Genomic DNA, 26748 nt, shown 5'->3' with positions numbered 1-26748 from the left:
TAACATTTTGAAATCTAGAATAAAAGAAAATTAAAATATTTTTAAAAATAGTAAAATAAATTAAAATATTTATTAATCCTAACAAAATTTAGGATTCTATTAAAAAACAAGTATATTTCTATCATTGCATATTAATACATTGTAAGAAGCATAGGAGTGTTTATTATTTTGTCAAATTTGTTATTTTTGAGGATTAGCTAAATAAAACTTAATTAAGCTGAATATTTTTTTTGGGAAGAAATTATTTATTTCATCAAATTTATATATAATATATATTTTCAAATAAGTAATATATTTTAATTTTTGGCCTCCGTCTCCCCCGCCGGGAAGACCCGAATTTCATACCATATTTTCTTCTCCTTCGGGTTTGGAAATTGGTCGTCCATTCGAGTTCGGAGCTGAGGAACAATGGAAACTCAAGAAACCACTGAAGAAATCATAGCGAGCATCAAAGATAAGCGTCAAGAACTCGAAGCTCGCATTCTTGCCCAGCATTCAAGCCAGTTGGAGCTTCTTTCTTCTCTTGAATCTCTTGTTCCTGATATCGTCTCTTCTCTCGACCTTTCTCTCCAGGTTGTTTCCTCCTTCAATGGCCGTCCTTTTACTCCTACTCCCGTTCTCCCTGAACTCAAGAACAAACCCTCTAAATATCCTCTATTGACTACTAACTCTCTGCCCCACAAATCCCGCCCTAATCTTCTTCCGTCAGGAGAAGCAAAACCCACGATTCAGAAGAATCAAAATGCGAAGGCGTATACGGAATCCAATTCCGATCGTAAGCGAGCTCGCCAGCCGGACGGGGGGAAGTTTTCGATGGATGATAGTGGAAGCCCTTTGTCGGTTGTACGGTCGATGGTGGCGGTTTGTTTGCTTGAACGGGTGCCTTTTACAACGATTGATTCATCGACGGTGTTGAGGAAATTGGAGAATGATCAGAAGGCTACAGCGGCGGAGAAGGCGGCATTGCGGGAAGTAGGGGGCGATTCCGGTGCGATACTGGCGGTGGAAATGGCTTTGAGGTCGATGGCGGAGGATAGTGGTGGGGTTGAGTTGGAGGAGTTTGTGGTGAGTGGGAAGTCGAGAGTGATGGTATTAGGGATTGATCGAACTCGGCTTATGAAGGAACTGCCTGAAAGTGCAAATTTTCAGTTGCAGGAATCGAGTTTGGGAGAGGGTAACTCGAGCCACAACCAGAATCAGCAAGTGGTGAGTGGTGGTGGTGTGGATGTTAATGGCGGAGTGTTTGGGATGGGAGGGCCAATGCCGAGGCCGATACCGGAGATGTGGATGGGGCCTGGAGACCCCAATATACAGGGACTGACACCCATGTTTCCGGGAAGTGGACCTGCCGGTGCAATGGCAGGGGGAAGGGGTGCGCCTAGGATGATGGGGATGATGGGGATGCCTAGAGGGATGGGACTTCCACCATTGCACAGGCCATTGATGGGGCCAAATGTGCCCATGGCTGGCCCCAATTCAATGCCGCAGAAGCCTAGAACTGAAGAGGATGACATGAAGGATCTCGAGGCCTTGTTGAGCAAGAAGTCTTTCAGAGAATTGCAAAAGTCTAAGACTGGTGAGGAGCTTTTGGACCTCATTCACCGGCCAACTGCCAGGGAAACTGCTGTCGCTGCAAAGGTATACTATATAGGTTGCTTTAAAAGTATGATGCAAATCTTGGCTCCATTTGTATTTTGCTAATGTTTCTACTCTTTAAGTTAGAGAAGTCGGTGGTTCATGTAGGTTGCTTGAATAGCCTGACCTAAATCTAGGTGAATCACTTCATTTCTTTGACATAGATTCAAATTTTGTCATGTTTCTGTCGTGTTTTTTCATTAGGAATGTTTCTGAGCTTTTGTGGTAGAAGTACTCGGTTTTAAGCACAGATAAGATGCTTGTTAAACACATTTGAGGAGTTTCCTTCTATTAAATCTTCACAAACTCTTAACTTTTGCTCCAGTTTAAAACTAAAGGTGGTTCACAACTGAAGGAATACTGCTCATCCTTGACAAAAGAGGATTGCCGGCGTCAATCTGGCTCTTTTATCGCATGTGAGAAGGTTCGTACTAACATTTCCGTATTATATATAGTGACATGTTTCCACAATTCCAAGTTCTTGGTTCAGGGTGGAGTTTCTCTGATATTTATTCTCAAATTGATGGTGTAAAAGCTGGTTATGCTTATTATTATTTGTTTTTATTAAGAAATGAATTTGATCATTAGGATAGTAGTTTACATCTTTGTTGTTTACATTAATTGATGAAAGTGGATTGCATGACTAGTTTGCATTTGACCAGCATTGAAAGGGAAACAAATAGGAGCGATTTGTATCCCAGACTCCCAGTTCAGTGATTTGAAATTCCAAAATCCACCCCTAGGTAGTTTTTATCATCCTTTTAGACTTCCTATCAGATCATCCCCACACCCCACTTAAATAACATATTATTTAGGATAGTTGACCTGATTTGATTTGACCTTCATTTCCCCTTGATGGGGGAAAAAATCAACTTGCACCTGTAAGCCTGGTAGGATGAAATATATGCGGTTCAACTTAAATCTGCTATTTATGCCCATCAACAAACTGGCTCTTTGAAATAAACTCCAATTCTCCTTTGAATGGTGCGACCAACTACTTGAATTGGCCATGGAATTCTTTCACTATGTCTCCTACCTCCTAGAAATTTTTTACACAGTTTCTTCCTGCACCGGGAGAACAATTTAGGTAATTTTTGAAGTTCATCCCAAACCTTGACTGATGAGTCGATGACCATCTTTCTCCATTTACGTATGTCACCTCCAGGATGTTACTTCTCGGACAAAGTGATGTTACTTCCAATTGCATTTTCTTTTCTAGATGATTAACAATGAATAATATTCAATTTAATCCAGTTACTCGTCTAGGTCCTGCCTCAAAAATTCACATCTCCACCTCCACACTCAGATTTTCAAACAATGAACTCCCATTTCTCTTCCACTTTTTTATTTTATTTTGAATTGGAGAATCTTTTGTAGTTCACCAATAGGCATCGGGATTCCTTTCCGTATCTAATTCATTTATCTGTGAAATTGTTTAAAAAAAACTTCTACTATCAGTTCCTCCTGGATTATGCATCTATTTCTTGAGCTATCAATAGGTGCCTTTGGTTACATCACCCATCAACCCAAAGGCTTCAGCTAATAGGTTATAATAAATAAAATTCTATCAATACTTTGAACACTTCCTCACTTGTCTTGAAATTCTTAGAAGGTCCCATCCGACAAATAGAAATCAATATTAATTGAAGAGGAAATGCCATTATGGGAGATTGAACCCAGGTCCTTGCTACAATATCTTGTTAAATCACCAACGAACAGCTAATGAGTTTTCGTAAATTTAATTGTATTAGTACTTTTATCACCTTTACTACACTTCCTTGTACTTCATTACTCCTTCATTTCTTTCTTCAATGGCTTGATTAATTCTTATCATATTTGCTTTGTATTCTTTTTTTTTTATAAAAAAAGAAAAATGCAGTGCATGTAATTCTTTAGTCTCCATATTTAAGAAAAAGTAACCTCAGAATTGACAAAGAATATATTTGTCCTTGTTCAAGGAGAAATTCTCCAACTTAGTTCAGCGTTAAAATGTTTGACATTGTTGTACCCATCATAAATGCATAGATTAGTCTTTTGAATTGTTTCCTAAATACTTTGCAGGTTCATTTTCGGCGAATAATTGCTCCACATACAGACATCAATCTGGGTGACTGCTCATTTCTTGATACTTGTCGTCACATGAAGGTAATATTTATTTCATGAGGATTGAATGGTAATGAAATCTCAATTGGATTGAATGGGTAATGAAATATCAATACTAATTTCTTTTTGTCTTGGACAATCCTTCCCCCAACACGAACACATACACACACAATATTTGAAGACAGTTTCATTGATCAATGTGTTGATGATAATGCTATGTTGCATTTTTGCCAGACATGCAAGTATGTTCATTATGAGCTCGATCCAATTCAAGATGTACCACCTATGCTGATGGGAGCGGGATCCATTCCTCCTCCCAAATCACTAAAGCCTCAGCGAGCTGAATATTGTTCGGAGGTGGAACTTGGTGAACCACAATGGATTAACTGTGATATTCGTAATTTTAGAATGGATATTTTGGGCCAATTTGGTGTGATTATGGCTGATCCACCGTGGGATATTCATATGGAATTGCCTTATGGGACAATGGCTGATGATGAAATGCGCAATCTTAATGTTCCTGCACTTCAGACTGATGGTTTGATTTTTCTTTGGGTTACTGGACGTGCAATGGAACTTGGAAGAGAATGGTGCGTTATGTTCTGCAGTTCCCTTGGGGACAAGACATCGATCTTGTTCAATATATATTTAAAAAATGTGTTTTCCTTAACAATCATTAATTTGTTGCTGAGAACTTAATAATGTGCCGAACTTCTAAATTTGATTTGGATCACAAGCATATTACTTTCCCTTTGCAGTCTAGAACTATGGGGATACAAGCGTGTTGAGGAGCTTATATGGGTTAAAACAAATCAACTTCAAAGAATTATTAGAACAGGGCGGACAGGCCACTGGCTCAATCACAGTAAGGAGCATTGCCTCGTTGGAATAAAGGGAAACCCAGAAGTTAACAGGAATATTGATACAGATGTTGTAGTTGCTGAGGTTCGAGAAACAAGCCGCAAACCAGACGAGGTTCGTATATCAATCTCTTGCAAAACCTCCCCATCCGTTTTTTTCTCCAAAAGTTCACTTGGAATCTTGTTGGACAAAATATTAGTCTGGACAATGGTGAGCCATGGGGTTACACAAAATTGTCCGTATGTTACAGCCTACAGGAACAGTGATAATTTGTCAAAGTTTTTTCCTTTGTTCGATGGATGAGAAATTCGGGTTTTATACTCTATAGTTACATGTCATTGCAGATGTATCCTTTGCTTGAGAGGATAAGTCCAAGAACAAGAAAGCTAGAATTGTTTGCTCGGATGCACAACACTCATGCAGGGTATGTTTCACTTGTATTATCATTACCATATTTTTCCTTTCATAAACACTTCGAAAGAGCATTTTTCAAGAGATGAAACCATTGCAAGTTTGCAACCAAATGGATTATGTTCTAAAAAAACTGATGGGCATGTACACAAGAAACCGATAATTGTGAAAGTACTTGTTCACATTTACAAAATGCCTTCACAAAATGATGGCTTCATGTTAAGCTAAGCTATTCTGACGCTTTAGTTTGGCTATTACATTTGTGTTTGACTCATGTTGGACACTTGGACACTCGGGCACTTGTTAAACATGTATCAATAAATATAAGTTTTATATTTGTTTGACATGTGTTGAGATTGAGATTGAGATTGAAACGTGTATCAAATTCATTTTCTAAACCATATAAATGTGTAAACTTGTTGGCTGTGGCTTTTCTTGTATATAATATATATTTTGTTTCATCTAGTTCTTACCTTGTCGTATTGGTATCCATATCCATACTTCCTACTCTGAAAGTGATGGTAAATATTGTTTCTGCTTCGATTTCTGCAGGTGGATATCTCTTGGTAATCAATTGAGTGGAGTGCGATTGGTTGATGAAGGGCTAAGAGCAAGGTTCAAGGCTGCATATCCAAATGTGGAGGTTCAACCGTCGTCTCCTCCAAGGGCTTCCATGGAAATTGATTCTGGGGCTGCCCAAATGAGGAGTCCCTTTGCAGTATCAGAATCAAAGCCACCATATGGAGGGGACCCTACAATTCCTGAGGTCCCATATTCAGCAGCAGCAGCAGGTACCCCAGATAAAGCGATTGCAGTAGGAGTTGACACGATTAACTGAATCAAATCCACTCTAACCTTACCTTTAGAACTATATGAGCCTTTTTACCTCTTCTGTATCATCTTATTGTAGTTTTATTTGCGATTGTATGCTTTGTCTTTCTTTCTTTCTTCTTCATATTATTTTTGTAATGGTATCTGTATGTTCCAATGTTTACACCTAACAAAGTAAGGTGAAATGAGAAGTAGATGTCAATAAGATTAGAGAATTTTGTGATGCCATCCGTCACTTAAGTGGCGAAAGATTACGTTTGAAGAGTGGATCTATCCAAATTTAACGCTTTATCTTTAACTTAAATTTGATCATACCTCTTTAGTTAAATGACCCTCTGTTTTTATATATATTTTTTCGTGCCTTTCAACCATTTGTATAGCTTTGAAATTATGTTTAGTTTAGGAAGAACTGAATGATCATATAACTAAAACAAAGTATATGGAAAGAAATATTAAAATTATGTAGCGAGGGTTATTTGATTTTCTGTCCAACTATGAAGATAAAAGTCAAGCCTCAAGAGCTACACTCAATTCGTCGCTTATAGTCATTAGTGTAAAAAATGTGCAATCCCATGTGACTATTAGAAAATATAAATAATAAATAGTCAACTCCAAAAACTTATGTACTCTCGTACTTGCAAGTTTGACACCATACTAGTATATAAAGATCTTTTACAACAACGAACCGTGTGAGATTTGAGTATCGAAGAAACACAATTATAATTGACTATATTTTAATTGAAATATAACGAAGAAGTAAATTGATCGCTTGAGAAGTGTTTGGCAATTTGAGTAATTTAGGACTGTTAGATTGAACTATTTGTTCGTTGGTTTGAGGAGGATATTGTCTCGTTGTGCGTATAACTCATTTTTTTTACCAAAATACTCCCATTTCTCCCCTTATTATTCATGCTAAATCCTTCAATTATGTTCTTATAATTATTATGACTCCAACTCTTTGTTTTTAGTGCTAAGATCGCCACCTTATACCCCACCACCTTACAACCTTATAAAACTATTTATGTTTATGAATATAATATATTTAGGCTTTACATGTCGGTTAAATTATATTGTGATGGGAAACAGTTCAACAAGGAAGTTGAGATCCACATTTGGGCATATAGCATAGCATAGCTGGCTGGCATATGAAAATTCGAAATGCCACGACCAAATTTATGGGGCGGCGTGAGAATGTGTTTTACAACTTCAAAATAACCATCTCTCCAAAGAAAGCAGCACCGTCAAAGAATGCAAAACTTACACATCCAAAGCAAAAGCAAAAGTGTAATTTATAATTTAAACATCATTGGTATTCAAATTTCATCTGAAAACAACAGTATAGTGACAATGATTGTGCAAAAGAATTCCCTAAACCTCAATCTTGAACTCAAGCAATCAAAGCTACAAGTCCAGAAAAAGCTGCAGCAATGAAAGCAGAAGGAAGAAGAAGGCTTTTTGTAGGCAAAGAGGAAGATGAAGCACTGGAATTGGCACTTGGGGCTGCTGGGATTCCACCAAAAACTGTGGGGTAAGAGGGAGAAATCTCAGGAAGTGAACCATCAGAAGAAGGAGCACTTGCAGAAGAACCATTTCCAGAAAGAACAGAAATATGGAGTTTTTGATTCTTCTCACAATGACCAGCATCTCCACTTATGAAGAACAAATCCCCATAATCAGTAATATTGAAAAGAGAGTTGCCATCTTTCATGTACAAGATTGGATCCTTGAGGTTACAACTGTTGTAAGATTCTTTTGTAACTTGAATCACTGAATCTTGGCTTGGTGGGTACAAGAACACTGCAAGCCGCCATGAAAATCAGAAATGAAAGTTTGTGGAAGGAGAGAAGGAAGTAGAAAAAGGGAAGAAGCACTTACTGAGAGAATCACCAATCTTAAGAGAGTGATATTTAGACCAATACATGTAGATCTGTGAATTTTCTGAAGAGGGAATACCCCAAGCATCCAAATCTCCAACTTTGTATTGATAACAGATTACATTATGGATCTGCAATAACAGCACAAGTTGAAGAACAAACCCAAATCTAGAGCTCTTAAGAATCTCCATAATAGCTTAGCTTCGTCTCAATATCTCAAATCCACCACCTCCACTTTCTTTTCGCCTTTCCTTTCTCAACTCAATCTGATTCTTGAGAGCCAAAGAGGACCCTTTTAATAAAAGGTGTTTTTTACATTACACCTTGCTGCTGTAGAGTATGGCAGCAAACATAGGAGGTGCAAAAGGGGCAGAAATTCAAAGGGGATTTTACTAATATGCCCCCATTCTCAAACTCCTAGGCTGCTCTATATTTTGTATTTCAGAGGGCTAAGATGGGGAAAAGAAACAAACATTGACCAATCATGGCACGTGATCCTGACCAATGAGAACAGAGAGCAATCAAAGCCAACCTGTCTTCTTTCACATGGCCTTGTTATAGAATACGGTGCTAATTTCAGTCCATGATTACCAATCCTATAACAAGATGAAGATGTAAAACTAAATGGCAAATGCATAGAGAAGCCGAAAGCTAGGCTATGAGGGGGAGTTTCAGCAGACCAGAAAAAGTAAAACTGAAAATGTCTGTACATACAGAAACTGAACAGATTAGAAAAGGCATATGTTCCTACATATGAGCATAATTCACAATAAAACCATCAAGAAATGCAACTCAAAGCTTTATTCTATGTACTCGAACTAAAAAGATCAAGGATTGTCAAAAAAAGGGAAAACAAAAAAGTGGTTTCATTCACTCCAATACTTATCTTCTTCATCCTCTTCCTTGTGAGTGAGAGGTTGATTTTCGTCCTCAGAGCTATCCATTTCACTCATTCTAAACTTCCTTACATCCTCAACAGCAGCACTACGAAACAAACCCAAATCAACAGCTCCAGAAATCATCTGATATCCACGCCTTTTCATGTCAATTGGCCCATCATGAGGCATTGAGAAACCACAAAGGAAAGAACCCTTCTCACCATTTTCAATTTGGCTCTCCAGAACAGCCATTTCTGCTTTTCTCATCAGCTCCTTCACCTTCTTATGACCAGGATCCCATAGATATCCCATGCTTCCACTCATATCCAATGGCCCCATTTGAATACAATCAACCCCATCAACTTCCATTATCTCATCTATCTTCTTCACTGCTTGCTCCGATTCCACTTGACACATAATCAGCAATTCGTCCTCGTAGTTAGTTAAATAGCCTTCGTCAATGCCGTATTTTGACGCTCTAACCACCGGATGGGCCGATCCTCGGACTCCGGCGGGTGGGAATCTGCAATATGAAACAGCCTTTTTCGCTTCTTTAGAGGAATCAATCATCGGAAACATGATCCCTTGAGGGCCTAAATCTAAGGCTTTTTTGGCCCAGGTGGCAGAATTCTCTGGGATCCGGAGAATGGCTGGAGTTTGTGCGGCGGCGAGAGCGTGGAGACAAGGGAGAGCGTCAGAGATTCCGCCGTAACCGTGCTCCATGTCGACGACGACAAAGTCGTAGCCGGAAAATCCCGCGATCTCAGCGAGAGAAGGGGAGAAGGAGAGGAGGAAGATGCCATAGAGGGTGTCGCCATTACGGAGACGGGACTTCAATGTACGATTGACGGCGGGCAATGTGTCGGCGAAGGAGTCTGAGGAGTCAATGGGAGAAGGATTTGAGGGGTTAGAGGAGGAAACGGGTAATAGGGTTCTGAAAGAAGAGGATTTGGGAAATGGAGTAGAGAAGGAGAGGGATTTGGAAAATGGGGTGGAGAAGGAGAGGGATTTGGAAATGGGGTGAAGCTTGGAAGAAGAAATGAATGGAGCAGTAATGGCGAAAGAAGAGGGAATAGCCATTGTTGGGAGAGCAGAGGAGATCAGTTTAGTGAATTCTCACTTTTGTCAGTTAGAGCAGTGTGTGAGGAAGAAGATGACTTTGGTTTAGGGTTTTAGTATTATTTTTGGGTTAAAATATCATATTTCCATTCTATACTTTAAAATCATTTTCTTTTAGGTTTTAAATTTTGAGTTAAATTTTAAATTTAAATATACTTTCTCAAATTTTACAAAATATTTACAATTTATACCAAAATTTATCGTCTACAGTGATATAATCCAAAATTTTGCTATAAAATATTTTTATTTATTTTACTATTTTTTAAAATATTTAAACACTCAAATATTTAAACACTCAAAAAGTGATAAATATAACGTAACTGAATTATCATTGTAAATATTTATCTATCATTGATATTATTCTCAAAATTGCTATCAATTCTAACTACTTACGTTGTAAACAAAGGGTTTAATATAACAGATATCTCAATATTTTTTACAAATATTCGTAAAATATATATAAAAATGGCATCTATTTAATCTAATGGGAACACTTATAACTTAGTCTGCGACCAAAAATAACTTAATTATTTGTTTCTCCTCGTTCTCTTGGCCACCTATTTCTTTCAATTTCCTCTCTTGTCACGTCTCACTCTCGCTCTTCACTCACCTACATCTAACATTCACAACATATCAATGTCATAGATGATGGAAAGAAAATTAAAGATAGTTTTATAGCTTTGACTCGGTATATTACTATAAGTAAGAGATTAAAATTCTTAAATTTCTTATAAGTTTTTTCGTAAAATTAGTTGAAGTGCATGTAAGGTATTCGGGATATGAATGATATATATTATATTCACACACATATAGATATTATGGGAGAAAGGTTCACAAATTTGTGGAGTAAAAAGAATAGAGATATCTTTGTTTCTTCTTTCATTTGCACAGCCAAGAAAAGAGGAAGAGAATGGCTGCAACAATCAAACTTTCAATTCTTTCTTCTTCAAATCCAATTCATCTTCCCCCAATCTCCACAAACTTTCTCAAATCCCACCCTTCCTCCACTAAAATCTGCCACAAACGTTTAGGTTTCTCAACACCGCGTCTCAAAATCCTGAAATGTACATCGGAATCCAACGATCAAGCTCAAAACGATTTCAGTTTGAAGAATGCTCTGTCCAGCATGGTTGGTGAACAAGTTGAGGAGCTTTTGAATAGGGAAGAGAATAGGAGTTTGCTCGATGGCTTGGAGAAGGCGTCGATGAGAGTTGAAATCGCGAAAAAACAGCTTGCTGAGATTGAGAAACAGGAACTTGAGCTTAAACGGTTCAAGGATTATGTTAGCCAGCTTGAAAATAGAGCATCCGAGGTTTGTTGATCTTTTAGATACTTCTGTTGTGCAATAGTGTTTGTTCATTCTCTTTCATGATATATCTTAATGCACACCAAGAAATCAAGGGTGCTCTAGGATTCAAGGATTATATTTATTAACCAGCTCACGGTTTGTTTAATTAATTTGTTACCTAATCTTTTGCTATTTCCCTGTGAGGAAAACAAAGCTTCAGAGGTCTGTTAATCAATTATTTGCATACTCATACTCTTGTTAAATCTGTTTGAATGCAAAGCAAGAAATTGAGGATGCTCTAGGATGCTCTAGAGTGCATTGTGCAAGTTTCTTCTCTTTGAGGCCGTTTAGAACTGTAATTAGTGAAATGGGAATCCTTCTATCTTGGAAGCTATCTGATGAAGAGCAACCTATTTGGATTGATTTTTGAAGTGCTTAAAAAATTTTATTACAGCAAATTTCTCTTGGGGTTGATTAGAGAAAAAAGAAATGGTCAACTTTACTTTATTTGATGCAGTAATCCTCCTTACTCGATCATTTTGAACTGTTGTATAACCAATGGGGTTGAGTAGCAACTAAAATCCTTCACTTAGTGAAGTCAATTATGCATGTTGTTTCCAAATAACAATAGTATTGATGTCAACAACATAATACTAACATGTGGGTCATTTTTCTTATTCAAGATTGAAGAATGCCAAAAGGAGATATTGGAGGCAAGAGGGATGATTGAGGAGGCCGAGCGCTCTCTTGCTCAAAGCGAGGGTGGAAATGCTATAAGAGATGGAGAAGATGGAGGACTTGACAGAGATGAAGAGAGATTTGAGTCTGTAAAAGCAGCCTCCATATCAGCCATTGTTGGCACACTTGCTGGACTGCCAATCTTTCTTAATCAAGTGAACAGCACTTCTCAGCTTCTACTCCCTACAGCTATCACATTTATTAGCTGTGCCTTGTTTGGAGTTACTTTCCGATACACAATAAGGAGAGACTTGGATAATATTCAACTCAAGACTGGAACATTTGCCGCTTTTGGCTTCGTTAAAGGTATCGAAAGTAGCTGATTAAATTAGATCTTCTTTATTAACCATTTTATATTTGGTTTTTAGTTTTTGAAAATTAAGCCTACTAACACTTCTTTCACTCTAAATTTCTATCTTTGTTATATACTTTCTATTATTGTTTTCAACAAACAAGCCATAAAAATAGTTTTTAAAAACATGTTTTTATTTTTGGAATTTGACTAAAAATTCAAATCTTTTACTTAAGAAAGTGTTAGAAATTGAGAGGCATTAGACTTGCTTTTCAAAACCCAAATGATCACCAAATAGGATCTAAATAATTGATTTATTTGGCCAATCAGAGAACAATTCAGTGGTTAAAGATATCAATTACGTACCATCTCATAGATCAATGATTTGATCTCCATTCTCCAAACTGTTGAACTAAACCAAATACTTACAAGACAAATCAAATTTATTCAAAACAGTGAGGATTGATGAAGTGTTATATTGTTGACAAATCCAGGTCTTGCAACACTAGATGGTGGAGTCCCTTTGGAGTTGAGTGCTGAGAGTTTCTCTTCACATGTTATTGATGCAGCTGTGTATGTATCTGAAAACCTTTACATATTTATTTGTGCTGCTGTTGCACTAGATTACTGTTTCAAGATGAGTTTATTGAGCCCTTTTCCTATAAGAAAATCAATATCAAGGGTTAACTAGTTATAAAGTTCATTTCAAGAAAGATTAAACTCAGTTCATGTTATCCAATTCCCTCCTCAACCAATAGGCTATAGCTAAGCTAATATGACCTGATATTTCCATGGGCCATGTATCTCATTCTTGAAACATTTATACTTGTTAGGATTCAGAAGAATCAATTTGATTCCTAAATGGATATTAAACGCATGAACTTATCACACCAGTCGTTCTGTTACATTTCTAATTATATAATTGTATAAATTAGTTAGTATTGGTTTAAACACTAAGTTTAGATTAATTAGTCATCTTTCCTTTTCCTTACAAGGTTATAGTCAGTTTTATGATTCTATTGAAGCTTTTTGGTAAGATTTTGACTATAGAACTCTGTTCTTAGAGGGGAACAAGTTTGATTGACCATAAACTCGGTCTAATATGAGAATCCATTTACATCAATTTCAATGACAGACCGGCTCATATGTTTGTATTAATATACCTCTCGTGTTAATGATTCTTTTCCTAGCTTCATTTGTTCATTGACACCAATGAAAGGATCGAAAATAGTTCTTAGTCATACCATGTCAACCTTTTAATCCAAGGAATAGCACTTTCAAGTGTTATAAATTGATCTACGGGTCAATGCAAGTCATGCAGCTAATGAAAGATTTAGAGGAATGAATTCAAGTTGTAGTCCCAATTTTAACATCGGGCAAGTTAATATAGACAAACGGTTGTCTTGAGAGGCGAAATTGCTCATAGATCAGATGACATGATCATTTACGCCCATTATTAAAATTTGCCCTATAATTTCATCAATTAATCTCTTATGGATCCCCTAAGCCAAATCAATCTAAACTTCCCGTTAAGATTTAAAATGTACCAAAATTGTTGAAAAAGTCTACACAAATGTAAGAATTAAATGCATAAATGACTTTCAAAGTGATATTAATAGTCTAAATTGATTCATTTATAACAATTTACAATGGTTTTGAAATATGTTATTTTCAAATAAAAATCAACAAAAAGTCTCATGAGCCAAATATGTTATTTTAAAACTTCATGGATCACAGAGAAACTAACTTCAAATCTCAAGCATAATAAAATAGTTTTGAAACTTCAAAATCAAATAAAAACTAATTTCAAGTCGAAAAGTACATTTCAACCAGCAAAGTAAGCATAGCTCAAGTACCATGGAGGGAAAAACACACAGCTGGGACCAAAATGAAAGAGCAAAAACCATGGATGTTTACATTATGAACCATTTAAAATCTAAGACATTATTGGTGGGATCTATCCTCTCTAAACTTCTTGTATAAAACAACCACTTCTGATGATCTCAAAAATAGATAAAGAGGAATATAGGGTTGATATAAAAACAGAAAAGAAAGGGGGATTAAAGAGGGGAAAAAAAGCCCCAAGTCAGCCTGCTTTTGCAAGCTTCTTGTTTTGGGTCCTTGGACATAAAATAATAATAATTCATTATTATTACATATGAACAAATAAATATAAATGTAGGAGGCCAACTTCACAAATAAAGCTTTTTCCAAGTGCTTTTTCTTCTTCTTCTTCATCTTCTTCTTGTTTTTGTTTTTTTTTTTGTTTTTTTGTTTTTTTTCTTGTTTTCCATCTCATGGCCATCCAGACAATAATAAGATAAAATTTGAGGGCCTACTGAGGAAAATGGAAGTTTATGGAGCTGATTTGCCACTCAGGATCTCAACTGACCCAACTCTGAAGAACCAAATGAAGATGGTGAATGGGAGATTTGAGAAAAATGGTTGTTGGCTTCGCCTCAACAACAGAGCTATTAACATGCCAACAATACACATTCTCCTAAAAAACAATTTCACTGCATAATTATTTCTCTCCCAGATGTATATAATGCGCGTACTTTACAGTAATCGTAGCACGGGTCACCGTGCCTTTTTAGACATTTTCTTCCCTCTTGATCTCATTTTCTTCCTGACCAGATGCCGAGTTGAACTGCTCTTGTAACTGTAAGCCCAAAGTTGAAAATTAGTAGAAATCTAAAGGCATGTTTATGGTGATTTTGAAAATCGTAAATCACTTCTGAAAATGTCTTGAATCATCCAAAGTCTATTCAATCATGTGAAAATCGTTTATAGAAATTTAAAATTTAACTTTTCTTTATGGAAACAACTGTGGAACTCTTCTAAAGATAGAGTTTCTTTTCAACTAAGATACTATCTAGCTTTAGCCCAACGAGAAACATGGAACCTCGCCGAGGATTAGAAATAAACGTTAGTTTGATTTTGAACTTCACATAAGTGAATGTGACCATTTCAAAATCACTCTTGAACATGTTCTAAATACTGAAAGTTTCAACTTTGGTTTAGAACTCTGTTTGTAAGAAAAGGAAATGAAATGTTGTAGTAGTCATCGTAGGGCAAGTAAAAGCTTGGACAACTCACTTGAATGTATTTCAACTTTTCAGCGGTCAATTCATAAGTCAAATGCGTCATTCTGGAGAGAAAACAAGGATCACAGTGAAATATATGCATCTATAACATTTTGTTACTACAAGTTAAATTTGGAAAAACATGCACAACAAAATTCTACAAAACCAAACCCACCTAGCTTGAAGTTCAGAGACTTTCCGCAAAAGTAAACGCTCTCTCTCAACTGCCGCTGTTTCAGCCTGCCAAAAGGAGGATCTCTACATATCAGAAAGGTGAGGCTTTTTATACCCTCACCTATCTACTTGCAATTGCATCCCTTTCCTTAGAAAATTGTTAATCTGAGCTAAGAATATTTGAGAAGGAAGATAAATTTCTAGAAGTCCTAGTTTTACAAATTCATTTTCACTTCCTGCAGTTTTAATTGAATTGAGCTTGTCAGTTGTGAGATTCAGAAAAGCATACTAATGTAACTTGTTAAATTGGTTAACTGTCACATTCTCGCATCCCCAAATCACCCACATAATATTCAACCAGTTCAAACAGAATCTAAAAATGAATCTATGGAAACTCAGCAAGAGACATATTTATATAAATTAGAATATTGTGCAAAAATAAATCTAGGAAGACAGACAAATGATCTTGTTCAGGTAAAGGTTGTTAGAGCAACTGTTTCCACCAATCACATAACAAAACAACATGAGCAAGAAGGTAAAAGAATCAAGTACATAATTGAAGGTATAAAAATTGTATATTGATTGCTTACACTTCCATTATTCTCTGAGCTTCGGGGCAATGGAGGTAACTTTCCATTTTGAGTAGCTTGTATTTCAGGGAGGAAAAGAGTCGCATGTTAGGCAAAAAACCATATAAAATAAAACGTCAGCCATCATATAATACCTTTTTTACTTACCATCAACCACGTCTGCTGTTTGTAAGCTATTCAACAAGTTCACGATAAGATCCTAAAACCACAAGAAAAGCTTGTTTCTTAAAGACTGAATTTGATACCAAAAAAAAGAAAAAAAATGACGTCGAGTACAAAAGCCAACCAAAGCCTTAAGGTTTCTACCTGTTGAATCGAGGTCTGATGGAAAAGATTCTGAAGATGAGGCAGAAGAACTGATGTGGACATGTTCGTGTTGGAAGCATCCTTAGGGGGTTGGCTGACAGACTGAGAACAGAAACAAAATACCATATCACACAGATAGACAAAGGTTAATTTATTAGATAACTGCCACGAAAATATAACTCCACCTATAGCTGATTGTGATTCATAAAGGAAGCATACAAAATAAAGTTTTTTCCCTTTTGAATCAAATAACCAAACATACTCTAATCGCTAAATATTAAATAACGTTTATATACCATGTGACAGATCTCCAAAGCAACCAACAAAATAATTTGTCTAGGTTGTGATATAAAATAATTTGTCTGAAGTAACTTTTGGATTCTAGTAATCATAATAAGAAAAAAGAAAACAGGGACATCTTACTAACCTGCTTGGAATCGAAAATCCAATCACCAACACTAGCCGACTTTCGTAGAGGAGAGTTCTGAACACACACCAAAGTAACAGAAATAAGAAAATGGACATCAACAAGCCCACAAATGATCATAGCAAGGAATGATACGAACCTGTGAAGACCGACGTGAAACTGTGCTCAATGGAATATCCTAAAAACCAGCTTTCAAGTTAGTTCCAGTCAGTTTACATAAGAGATTAAATGCTCGTATAGCCTTACCTTTACAAGATCTAGGTTCTCTGACGTCACTGAAAAACGCCCCTTAATTTGTACAAGATTAGCTTTGGATTTGTCGTCCATTGAATCTCTAAACCCTGTAAAGAGTAAAAAAAGATTATAGCCAGCAAAACTCCCAACCAGGAAATACAATTTGGCCCACTATCAAGCAAAAGCTTGAATGCTGGGGCTTGAGCAAGACATAGAGGTCAGTTTAACACCATTGCATGAATTTAAGTTTGTAGGCTCTCTCCATATAGTTCACTTCTTCTAGAGTTCATATAATTAGATAGTCATGCTTCGATAATGAGCCTAACATCCAGTAATGGCATTTGTGTCCTTCAACCAATTTCTACCATTTAATAAACACCATTGAAAAACATGAGATCCCTATCATTGAAAAAAAAAATATGTTGCAAAAGCATGACAAGCAGCAAGCTTCCACACGGGCCAGGTCCCATGCTCACCATATTATAAGGAGTTCTACTAACAACCACTGAGCAAAGAACCTCTACATGCAATGCAATAACAACCTCAAATTGATTCAGATCAAAACAAAGAGACAGCACAATATCAAATAAATTTCATAAAAAAAGAACGTTTAAGAAAAAGGGGGCTGAAGATGTAAACCAGTTTCTTAATTATCAGAGTAAAAGAAGGTGAACAATTATTTCCATTACATATAAAAGTAAGTGCCATTGTATTATCATGTTATAGTTTTCTTTTGACTGATTAGCCAAGAATCTATATGAATATGATTGACCTGAAAACGGGTTGTCGACTACAAAATGACTTCATCAATGAATCAGTTGGATGATCCTTAGTCGAAAGGATTCTGTTTCTTTAAAAAATAACTGGATTGAATAATTAATAGATTTGACATTGAGTGTCAATTAAAAATTAAATGAGGTATTGAACACAGCTATGACCTCATTACCTCCAGAAGGTTTTATGGGTGCTGATAGGCTGTTTGCTGAGGCGCGGTTTGGCAGCATTAGTGGACCACTGAAGCTTGGAGCTTGCCGTGCTTCTCGGCGATTTTTTTCAGCAGATGGTTGAATTTCAGAATCAAACCTAACAATCAGCAATGTCACAAAAATATTATTGCTATTGTCATAGCATTAAACCAGCTAAATATAAACAGCTGCATGATTCAAGTAAATAGCGGTTAGTTCTTCAATCTCGTCTTGTACTGCACAAGCTTTGATTTGGATTATCAGGTAAAATTTTATGGTCCCATTACTACACCCCAACCTTGTTTCTTGAACTCAAATTGTACTCAAGGTCTAGTCCAATTGATTTGTCACAAAAATTAGATCTTCCTCCCCATTTTAACCACATGGGATTAATTGGGTCCGAACTGGGAGGATGGATGTGAGGCTGATACATAGCAGGAAGGGACAACAGATAAAACTACAAGTTCTATAGGTTCTATTTTGCACAACTGTAGCCCCTCCGCCCCTTCCCTTGAATGAATAGGGTTTCCTTCTGAGGGCTTGTCTTTTCATGTCTCCTAGTAATATTCTTTCATTTTTTCCTTAATGAATGTAGTTGTTTCAAGTTTTAAAAAAAAATTACAAGAAAGTAAAAGGGTTACAGATATTTTTCTTTTTCAAATTGAAGGTTAGATTATCATGCATTAATACAAATTTGCTTCAGCACAAAAACATTCCAATAAGTAAAAGTATATTCCTGTCCATGCAATGAGAGATAGAAACAAGGTGTTGTACAGGAGTGATTAACATAACTCCCCGTACTTGCATCATCTCAAGAAGCAATCCAGCAAATGATGAGACTTATAAATATGAAACCATGAAAAAGAACAAACCTCTCAGAGCCTCGCACTCTTTCTGATAAAGAATGACTGAGCACAATGCCAGGTAAAAGTGGACCACTTTGAGTTTGACGACCTTTTGGCATTTGGGTTTTGGTCTTGCCTTGTACAATGTCTTGGCCAGACGTAGAAGCTTCTGCTTCAGTGCTAGTTCCATTTCTCTTTCCAGTTTTTTCTTGCAACCCTGCTTTCAGAGCATCACTTTCCACAAAGTTTCCCCTTTTGTTCAAGCACTCTACTTGTGACAATCCCTGACCACTTGCTCCTACTCCATGTTCATCCTGAGATGATTCATTACACGAATTGAAATTCCTCAAAATAGATCGAGGATAGAAGGCATCCTGACAATTACAAAGACTACAAATGAGTAAACCGGTTGAATAATTAATGAACTTGTAGAAGGAAAAGTTGGAGTTAGTAAAACTCTGACCTTAACACTACAAGAATTTATATTCTCCTCCTCCTCCTTCATCTCTGCCATATCATCATTCACCTATCCATACATATAAAAATTAAGGATAGAATCTGACTAAAGAACAGAAACATAATCAAGTGAAATTTAACTGTGGTTAATAGAGTAGTATGGAAAACTGACACTTACCAGGGAAGCTTGGGCTTTCAAATCCTCAACATCAAAGTTCCACGCACTTACTCCTCGCTGGTACTCGCTCTGGTGAAAGCAAGATACAATACACCCAGTAAAGAAGAATTCATAGAAAAGATAAATTGTGCATGGTTTAAAAGAAGAAAAATCCCCACCCCCACCCCCACCCCCTTCTTAATGACAAATGGGGATTTTTTATTAGTGTTCGGGTAGAAACAAATAGATCAAAAGAACACTCTGATGTGGTAAGATTAGGGTAAATTAAGGTATGGTGGTGAAATTTTTAATTGATTAGGATTAGGATTAATTTGCTTTCTAATTCCTATAAATAGAGAATTTGTCTTCTTGAACCGGTAACTTTGATTGATTCTTGGTGAGAGTTCTCCTTTTGTCTCTTAGGCTACATCACACCATGTACGGACAAAAGAAAGAGATAATAAAGGGTCCTTCAATTGTCTTGCAGAGACAATTCAACACTTTCTAAAAAACCTTGCGAAAACCCAATTATATAGGACAGACTTCTTGAGTTAAAAATGAGAAGAAAGACCTCACCAAAAAATTCATGGAAAACAGGCACTATCAAATAAACAAGAGTGGATAAATGGCTTTGAGAAACATTTCCAACCTGCGACAGTGCTTCTTGCTCTGCTGAAGGCATTTTCTTTAAGGCTAGCTGGGCAGCATCTTTAAGCTGGAATATCATACAACACATCAGATTAATGAAGTCATGACATATTTGTTGTAAAGCAGTGGAGAGGTCACCTGCAGGTCCTTTACACGATGTGAAAGAGGAGGCAAATTAGCGAATAGTTTCTTCAAAGAAACCTCTGGAGGCTTGGCATTCTTGAAAAAGGAGTGCTTTATAAGTTTTTCAGCTGTTGGCCTCTTGGCTTGATCTTTCACCAGGCACATTGCAACCATTTCTTTAAAAGACTGATTACAACTGGAAATCCTCTAATTAGAATACATCTATTAAATATTTACAAAGTACAATTCATGGACTTGGTTCAGCGAATTGTCATTCAATAAAAAATTAAGCTATTATTGATCATATAAACAATGAATAAACAGTAACCTGGAAACAGACTAGGTATACATAAATATGTAGGATGAATTAAAGCTACAAACAACAGGGAGATAAGAACCAAATTTTTGTCTGTGGGCCGGGTTTGGTCTAAGTCTTAAACCATTAAGAAATGCTTAAGCTTTAGAACACAGTAGTTAACTAGGACTATATTAGAAATGTTGGCATCATTGGGATGGGAACCCTACCTAAAACTGGCCACCAAAATCCCAAGCTCGATAGAATATACAGGGGAACTCAAACCAAAGCCACATCTTTTGTAAGTATAAACTTGTCATCGATATATAATGGTATTTTGCATAATAATATAACTGAGTAGTTCATTCAGAAAGTTCAGTCATGAGGGAAAAAACCAACGAAACACCTATACCTTAGAGAACCGTTTATCTCTATCATAATCCAGCCCAGGAGGAGCATTTTGTATGGTCATAAGAAGCACCTATTAAGAAAACAAGGGCAAAGGGTACAAAAAATGAAATGAAACTGTCAGATGTGGAATAAACATATCATGAATAAAGCTCAGTTAAGAGCAAGTCAACATGCCTTCATTGGAGGATATTTTGAAAACGGTGCATGACCATGAGCCAACTCCAAAGCTGTAATACCAAAGGACCAAATATCAGCCCTGCACATAAGGATGAAAGGAATCAATGAGAGGCCTTCCGATTCTTTGAGAGAATTTGGTTCTCCCTGGTGAAGGGAGGAGAAATGGCATCCTACACCCATGTTACTATTGAGCATTGGCATCCAAAAGTAAACAAACCAAAAATAATTAAAGCAAAAACCAATTAGTTTAATTAATTCATTTGGTGTTAATTATTCATTTCAAAATAAGAAATAATCCATTTCAAAATAAGAAATAATCCATTTCAAAATAAGAAATAATCCATTTCAAAATGAGAAATAATCCATTTCAAATTCTTTATAGGTAATGTATTCAACAAACATTGCTAAGAAATCTAATTTACCTTTATGCAAATAATTTACTAAATAAAAGTATTGTTATATTTTAGGCAATAAAAAATTGATTATTTAAAAATCTCATTCATAAATACCAACCAACATCGTTCTATTCCAAGCATCACATGCCTAGCCACAAATTTTGTTCTTAAATACCAAACATGCTCGTTCGTTTTATGGACGAAGGTGAACCTTTTTGTTTTATTCATGAAATTTTTTTCTTCACACACTACTAACTTCAAAAATAGTTTCTTCCCACAAAGGGAATTGGGGAGCCATGTAATAGCTGAAAATGAAACAAAGAGCCTTTCATGCTCAAAGCCTGAAGATACTAGGATCTAGAACTCTATATTATGTACTCGACAACAATAAAGATGAAACAAAAAACAAAAGATTAAAAACCCAGAAATTGTATGATAATTTGATTTGGAGTCTATAACAAACAAACTCACTTGGAATTATATCCCGTTCCTGGTTGCAATACCTCTGGTGCCATCCTAATGGAAAAGTTAAATTGGTCAAATGTGATTGTTGGTGGTAAATACTTGGTTATCAAAAACACGAGTGGTTTGAAAATTATTCCTCTAAAAAATAAATCTTACCAGCATGGAGTTCCCACAAAGGTATTTCTGGAGCGCTGTCTATCACCTGTATCAAACATGCAAGCTGAAACACCAAAATCAGCAAGCTTCACAGACCCATTACTATCAAGTAGTATGTTTCCAGCCTGCAAAAACAAATATTAAAAGATAACAAAATAAGAGCCTTCTCATTAAATGGTTATGCTTGAATGGAGAAAGGGGACAAAACCATAGATTAACGTGCAAGGAGTTACTAGACCTTCACATCCCGATGTATGTGTCCTTGACGATGCAGGTACTCCAAAGCTTTAAGAGTCTCTTTCAGGATAGAACCAATAGCAACCTCTTCAAAGCCATCTGTGTATGCTGTCTTCATTAGGTGCAAACAAGAACCCTCTGCCATGAATGGCATGACAACCCAAAGGTTTCGTTCAACAACAAATGAACAATAAGCCCTTACAAGGTTTGGATGATCTATCAAACTCATTGTTTGAGCCTCCCTCCGTATATCATCCTGTCAAAACAGAAGATCCTCTGTTATTATAAGACATAATTAAGAGTCATTAACTTAGTGTTGTTACAGTATCAAGCAAAAAAATTTAGCCAGCACTTAAAGACAAACAAATCGTGAGTACTAAAATCTTTAAGGGGCCCTCTTGGAACAAGTGTAACTTCCATAAAGTTCTTTATTCTTAAATTGGATTGCTAATCCCTTCCTTCTTGAAATTCTCATTTTGTTAAAACTCCTCTTTCACGCATGCATGTATAGAGAGAGGACGGAAGGCATATAAGGAAAACCTCTAGTAGCTGCCAATGATGATATAAAAAGAAGACCACACGTATCTTTACCATTACAACTCAAAAAGGTAGACCACAGTCCAAGAGATGGAAACCAAGACCACCTATCAGTGCATTACTTGCTCTACTGACTTGTCACTTTGAGAAAAACTTCGGAAGGTTATTGAACATACCTGGGTTCTAAACAGATTATTGGAGCTCTTTTTCCGTCCCTTTTTTTTTCTTTTTTGTACCAACAATTCCAATCTTATGAACAATTGAAGAAGCTAGGAGAAATTTTCATAACTTTTTTCGTTTTAGAATAACACAAGGAAGATGGTTTGTTCTATTTAATATGGTATTAACATAACATAGTGACTAGGTTTCTAGCATCTAGGATTTCTTTCAGCTCGGCCAATAAATAAAGCCAGCATTCAGCATATCCCCATCCCCAACCCCATGCCAAAATCACTCTGTTCTTGAACCTCCTAATAAAAAATGGAGATACGGCTCATGCCAAGCTTTTCTTGACACCATTCATATCCCACTTTCACGGCATACATTTCTGCAGTAATCTTCATCTCGATCTAGTACAAAGTTTCAAACTTTCTGATTTAAGAAGTACTAAAAATTCCAAGTTAAATATTTGTTAAAGCAAAAAATAAAAAATAGTAATAATGGAACCCAGAAACAACTATACCAAAGTGACTTCAGTTTTTACACATAATCTAACCTCAAAGGAAACCACAAAAGTCGTCTTCAACCAACAATTACGCTCATATCCCCGAAATTTCATCAACAAACATAGAAGATCAAAATTACAAAAATTTAACAAATCCGACATCACAAAGAGGATGAAACAAAGCTGGATTAGTAAAAGGAACCAAATTATCACGAGGTTAAAAATCAGCAAGCAACTCTTCATCCCCACTTGAACACAAACAAACTAAATCAATAACAACTCTCAACCCCGATCTTAAACAAACAAGCGGAAAACGTAAAATAAACAAATACAAAAACACAAAAAAAAGAATTAAGCTAATTAACAACAATTGAGAGCAGAAAAACTAACAAGATTACTATTGCAGCGATCAAGATCCAAACACTTGATGGCGACGACTTCATTCGAGGGAGTATAGATCGCTCTAAAAACAGTAGCACTAGCACCATAACCAATCTCTTCAAGAAGCTTATAATCAGTGGAATTAGCGGTGTAGGTCCTTTGTCGTCCACCCATCATGCCCATAACCTAAAGAAACAGTTGGCAACAACCAGGAAGAAGTCCGATCGGAAAAGCAGTGCTAGAGTGGGAAAATGAGTGAGAAGAAGGGTGTCTGTCAGAAGGTGTGGCGATAAAATATGAGGTCGTTGACCGCCATTGAAGCGGTAGAGAGAGAAAGAGGGGGGGGGGGGGGAAGCAAGGAGAGAGAAAGGGGGAAGAAGGAAGAAATTGAGGGGTGAAGATGCAAATAGAGAAGAGTTCAAGGGTGATGACGTGTCCACGGCCCACCAAGGACAAACCAGCCCATTGGTGATGCCAACCAAAGTATTTCCAAAGTACTCTTTCTAAATAGTTCTTCCCTATCTCATCACCTCTCTCTCTCCCTTAGGGTTTCGTTTTCGACCTCGACACATGTGCACGTCGAGATTCAAACTCTTGATCTTTCGCTTGAAAACATTCAGCATAACTAATGAAAGTATGTTTAAGTTGGTTTTTCAAAATCGATTTCCATATCGTGTTGGGATTTATGGTATAGAGTTGTGAACTCTACTCCTTGTTTGATCCAAGAAGTTTCTAGCTTTCACGGTTAGATCAATCTTACATTGTGAGATTTCACAACTTCACAACTACATGGGTGCCACAAAATCTTTTAGGGATGTTTGGTCTAATGGTTTTGATTCATTTGTTAATCTTACAACTAAAAACATTTTCTTATTAACTTCTAATACTTGCAACTTTCACAACTTCACTCCTTACTTGAAATACTCTTTTAGAGTTGATCGAGGTTTTTTTTTTTGTTATTATGGTTTTAGTTTATTTTTGTCCATGTAGATTCAAAATGTATACTTTCAATCATTTTTTATTTTGATCCATATACTTTTTTTAAAAGAAAAACCTATTTCGGTTTTAGTTCTTTTAAAAAATAATCATTTTTAATGTATGCATCTTCGTTTTTATTCAATTAAACTTTTAGTTTTACACTTCATTCGCTGTATGTTTCTTAAAATGTAACCTTGAATTTTTATTAAGAATAACTACAAGATATCAAATTTATATTAATACCGTGCAAAACAAGGATCAAAAGAGTCCATTTCTTAAAAGTATAGAAACCAAAGTTAAATTTTTCTGATTCGTTTTGTAATCATCTCATTAACTATTTGATAAATGGATAAGTGACTTTTAAGTATATATTTATTAATAGACTAACGTTAGTACAATTAATGTTATATGGGTTAGTATTGAACGATTAATTCTTTTGTAGTCGAATAACGAACATGACTAAAACAGTGACACTAAAAGAAATATTTTAGTAATTCAACAACTCATTAAGACATAGTCCAACTAGTATACATTATGCATTATGAACTGATTACTTTTTTTTCATAAGGGAAAAAATTATTTTATATCTATATATATTAAAAAGCTATATTCAATTAATAAAATTTAAAAATGCACATATGTCAACCAAAAAATAGCTTTCAAATAATTTTCAAAATTATTCTTTTCACATTGATATAAATTCATTGAGTAAAAAGAATATACCCTTTCATTCACGTTTTCTCACTTTGCATTGTTGACATTTTATCTCATGAAAACGTCATTCTACCTATATGTTTACAAATTAAACCCTATGTTTATCCTCGTAATAATTGAATTAAAAAATATTGTATTTGTATATACATCACACAAAGAAGAAAAAATGTAATAATATATTATTTGTATACGTCATTTTACTTACAATCATGCGTAAACAATTTTATTATAGGTTGCAAGTAAGAAGAAAATTGTAGCAAATAAGTAAGTACGATAAGAAGTGAGAATTTTCATATAGTTTTATTGTAGCTAACTATGAGTTATAAGAACAAAGTATTTCAACTATTATAATGGAAGATCAAAATATTAAGTTGAACAATAATATCCTATTCTACCCCATACAGAATACATGTTAGGGACCCAAAAGCGAGCGTTGAATTTCAAATCTCTACTAAAAGTTGAAACAATATATATATATATATATATATATATATAAGAGTTTTCATATGGCATCATGCTCTGCACAAGGCATGCAGATTTCCTTTAAACTTTACGATTATGCATCATTAAAAGACCGAATTATTAGGGTGTTTGAGCCACCAAGTTGAAACTTAGTGGAGTGAGTGACATGTTCAATTATAATAGCTTACCACTATTATAACATACAATTAACTATAATATTACAATTTCAAATCTCTCTTTGTTACAGTGATTGTTATTTTCTGCTCATTTTCTCTCTTACTCTTTGTTACTGTGTTTACTATTTTCTACTCAAACTAAAATAGTTTACACTCCAAATGTAAACTATAACAACTAAAACTGAAATAGTTTGTATCCTAAACACGTATATACTTATAACTCACTAACTATAATAATTAATTTAGCACCCTTGTTAGAGTTTTTTTTTTTCTAAACAAAGTGAGAAGTGATGGGGGAATAGAAACAAAGGACATATTCATTGTCAAACAATGCAAGTTTCTATTGAAGAATAGAAGACATAGGGATTAGGTCAACATCAACATAAATGAAGTGTTTGTGCCTCTTCTCTCTTCATTACCATTCTCTCACTCTCTTTCTTTCTTTCCTCATCCTCCTCTTTATTCTCTTATTCATTGATTGTACAAATACTATGCAAAACCAAAGCCCTCTCCCTATGTAGCCAACCAACAATTACACACACCTATTGTCTTCTCTTTTAAACTTCCTTTCCATCTTGACCTACAATAAATAGAATTTAGAAGACCAACAATTTGGAATTCTACCTATTCATTCTCACGTCTTCTTACAAATCAAGTTT

General features: G+C 35.7%; 5 protein-coding genes across 7 annotated transcripts; 2 read left to right on the top strand and 3 right to left on the bottom strand.

Moving 5' to 3' along the window:
• The first annotated feature begins 299 nt into the window (after window positions 1–299).
• LOC101210377 (N6-adenosine-methyltransferase MT-A70-like) lies at window positions 300–6145 on the top strand. Its single transcript, XM_031882951.1, has 7 exons — window positions 300–1638; window positions 1961–2059; window positions 3697–3780; window positions 3973–4328; window positions 4497–4713; window positions 4944–5023; window positions 5563–6145. The coding sequence occupies exons 1-7, from the start codon at window positions 409–411 to the stop codon at window positions 5846–5848; spliced, it is 2352 nt and encodes a 783-aa protein (XP_031738811.1). The 5' UTR covers window positions 300–408; the 3' UTR covers window positions 5849–6145.
• Window positions 6146–7082: 937 nt separating this feature from the next.
• Window positions 7083–8300, bottom strand: LOC101212968 (stellacyanin). The gene is made up of 2 exons (XM_004146081.3): window positions 7717–8300; window positions 7083–7638 (listed from the first exon to the last, which is right to left on the bottom strand). The coding sequence occupies exons 1-2, from the start codon at window positions 7904–7906 to the stop codon at window positions 7229–7231; spliced, it is 600 nt and encodes a 199-aa protein (XP_004146129.1). The 5' UTR covers window positions 7907–8300; the 3' UTR covers window positions 7083–7228.
• A 193-nt stretch (window positions 8301–8493) lies between these two features.
• Window positions 8494–9785, bottom strand: LOC101213205 (2-keto-3-deoxy-L-rhamnonate aldolase). Its single transcript, XM_004146082.3, has one exon. It carries the CDS (start codon window positions 9671–9673, stop codon window positions 8582–8584), a length of 1092 nt encoding a protein of 363 aa, XP_004146130.1. The 5' UTR covers window positions 9674–9785; the 3' UTR covers window positions 8494–8581.
• Window positions 9786–10121: 336 nt separating this feature from the next.
• Window positions 10122–12923, top strand: LOC101213449. The gene is made up of 3 exons (XM_004146083.3): window positions 10122–11024; window positions 11684–12044; window positions 12525–12923. The coding sequence occupies exons 1-3, from the start codon at window positions 10623–10625 to the stop codon at window positions 12719–12721; spliced, it is 960 nt and encodes a 319-aa protein (XP_004146131.1). The 5' UTR covers window positions 10122–10622; the 3' UTR covers window positions 12722–12923.
• A 996-nt stretch (window positions 12924–13919) lies between these two features.
• Window positions 13920–24121, bottom strand: LOC101213683 (serine/threonine-protein kinase BLUS1). Of its 3 annotated transcripts, none has more exons than XM_011651997.2 (21): window positions 23769–24120; window positions 22179–22433; window positions 21941–22065; window positions 21791–21835; window positions 20922–21003; window positions 20749–20817; window positions 20057–20227; window positions 19920–19985; window positions 19292–19360; window positions 19121–19183; window positions 18685–19031; window positions 17794–17930; window positions 16860–16954; window positions 16753–16791; window positions 16614–16670; window positions 16187–16288; window positions 16028–16079; window positions 15881–15936; window positions 15292–15374; window positions 15130–15181; window positions 13920–14692 (listed from the first exon to the last, which is right to left on the bottom strand). In XM_011651997.2, exons 1-21 carry the CDS (start codon window positions 23940–23942, stop codon window positions 14624–14626), a joined length of 2208 nt encoding a protein of 735 aa, XP_011650299.1. In that variant the 5' UTR covers window positions 23943–24120; the 3' UTR covers window positions 13920–14623. The 3 variants fall into 3 exon arrangements, with proteins under 3 accessions (XP_011650299.1, XP_011650300.1, XP_031738056.1); XM_011651998.2 differs by having other exon boundaries at window positions 15292–15356; XM_031882196.1 differs by lacking the exons at window positions 13920–14692; window positions 15130–15181; window positions 15292–15374 and adding an exon at window positions 15384–15526 and having other exon boundaries at window positions 23769–24121.
• Between the last annotated feature and the right edge of the window lie 2627 nt (window positions 24122–26748).

This window comes from Cucumis sativus, chromosome 3 (assembly GCF_000004075.3).
Source record: "Cucumis sativus cultivar 9930 chromosome 3, Cucumber_9930_V3, whole genome shotgun sequence".
Lineage (NCBI taxonomy): Eukaryota > Viridiplantae > Streptophyta > Magnoliopsida > Cucurbitales > Cucurbitaceae > Cucumis > Cucumis sativus.
This window is presented reverse-complemented; position numbering and strand designations above follow the sequence as displayed.

Coding starts and splice junctions, on each gene's coding strand:
- LOC101210377 (XM_031882951.1), top strand. CDS start 409: ATGGAAACTCAAGAAACCACTGAAGAAATCATAGCGAGCATCAAAGAT. Junction 1,639..1,960: donor AAACTGCTGTCGCTGCAAAG/GTATACTATATA, acceptor CTTTTGCTCCAG/TTTAAAACTAAAGGTGGTTC. Junction 4,329..4,496: donor ATGGAACTTGGAAGAGAATG/GTGCGTTATGTT, acceptor TTCCCTTTGCAG/TCTAGAACTATGGGGATACA.
- LOC101212968 (XM_004146081.3), bottom strand. CDS start 7,906: ATGGAGATTCTTAAGAGCTCTAGATTTGGGTTTGTTCTTCAACTTGTG. Junction 7,639..7,716: donor TAAGATTGGTGATTCTCTCA/GTAAGTGCTTCT, acceptor GGCGGCTTGCAG/TGTTCTTGTACCCACCAAGC.
- LOC101213205 (XM_004146082.3), bottom strand. CDS start 9,673: ATGGCTATTCCCTCTTCTTTCGCCATTACTGCTCCATTCATTTCTTCT.
- LOC101213449 (XM_004146083.3), top strand. CDS start 10,623: ATGGCTGCAACAATCAAACTTTCAATTCTTTCTTCTTCAAATCCAATT. Junction 11,025..11,683: donor TTGAAAATAGAGCATCCGAG/GTTTGTTGATCT, acceptor TTCTTATTCAAG/ATTGAAGAATGCCAAAAGGA. Junction 12,045..12,524: donor CGCTTTTGGCTTCGTTAAAG/GTATCGAAAGTA, acceptor TGACAAATCCAG/GTCTTGCAACACTAGATGGT.
- LOC101213683 (XM_011651997.2), bottom strand. CDS start 23,942: ATGGGCATGATGGGTGGACGACAAAGGACCTACACCGCTAATTCCACT. Junction 21,004..21,790: donor GGAACGGGATATAATTCCAA/GTGAGTTTGTTT, acceptor CCTTATGTGCAG/GGCTGATATTTGGTCCTTTG. Junction 15,182..15,291: donor GTCTCTGAACTTCAAGCTAG/GTGGGTTTGGTT, acceptor TTTTCTCTCCAG/AATGACGCATTTGACTTATG.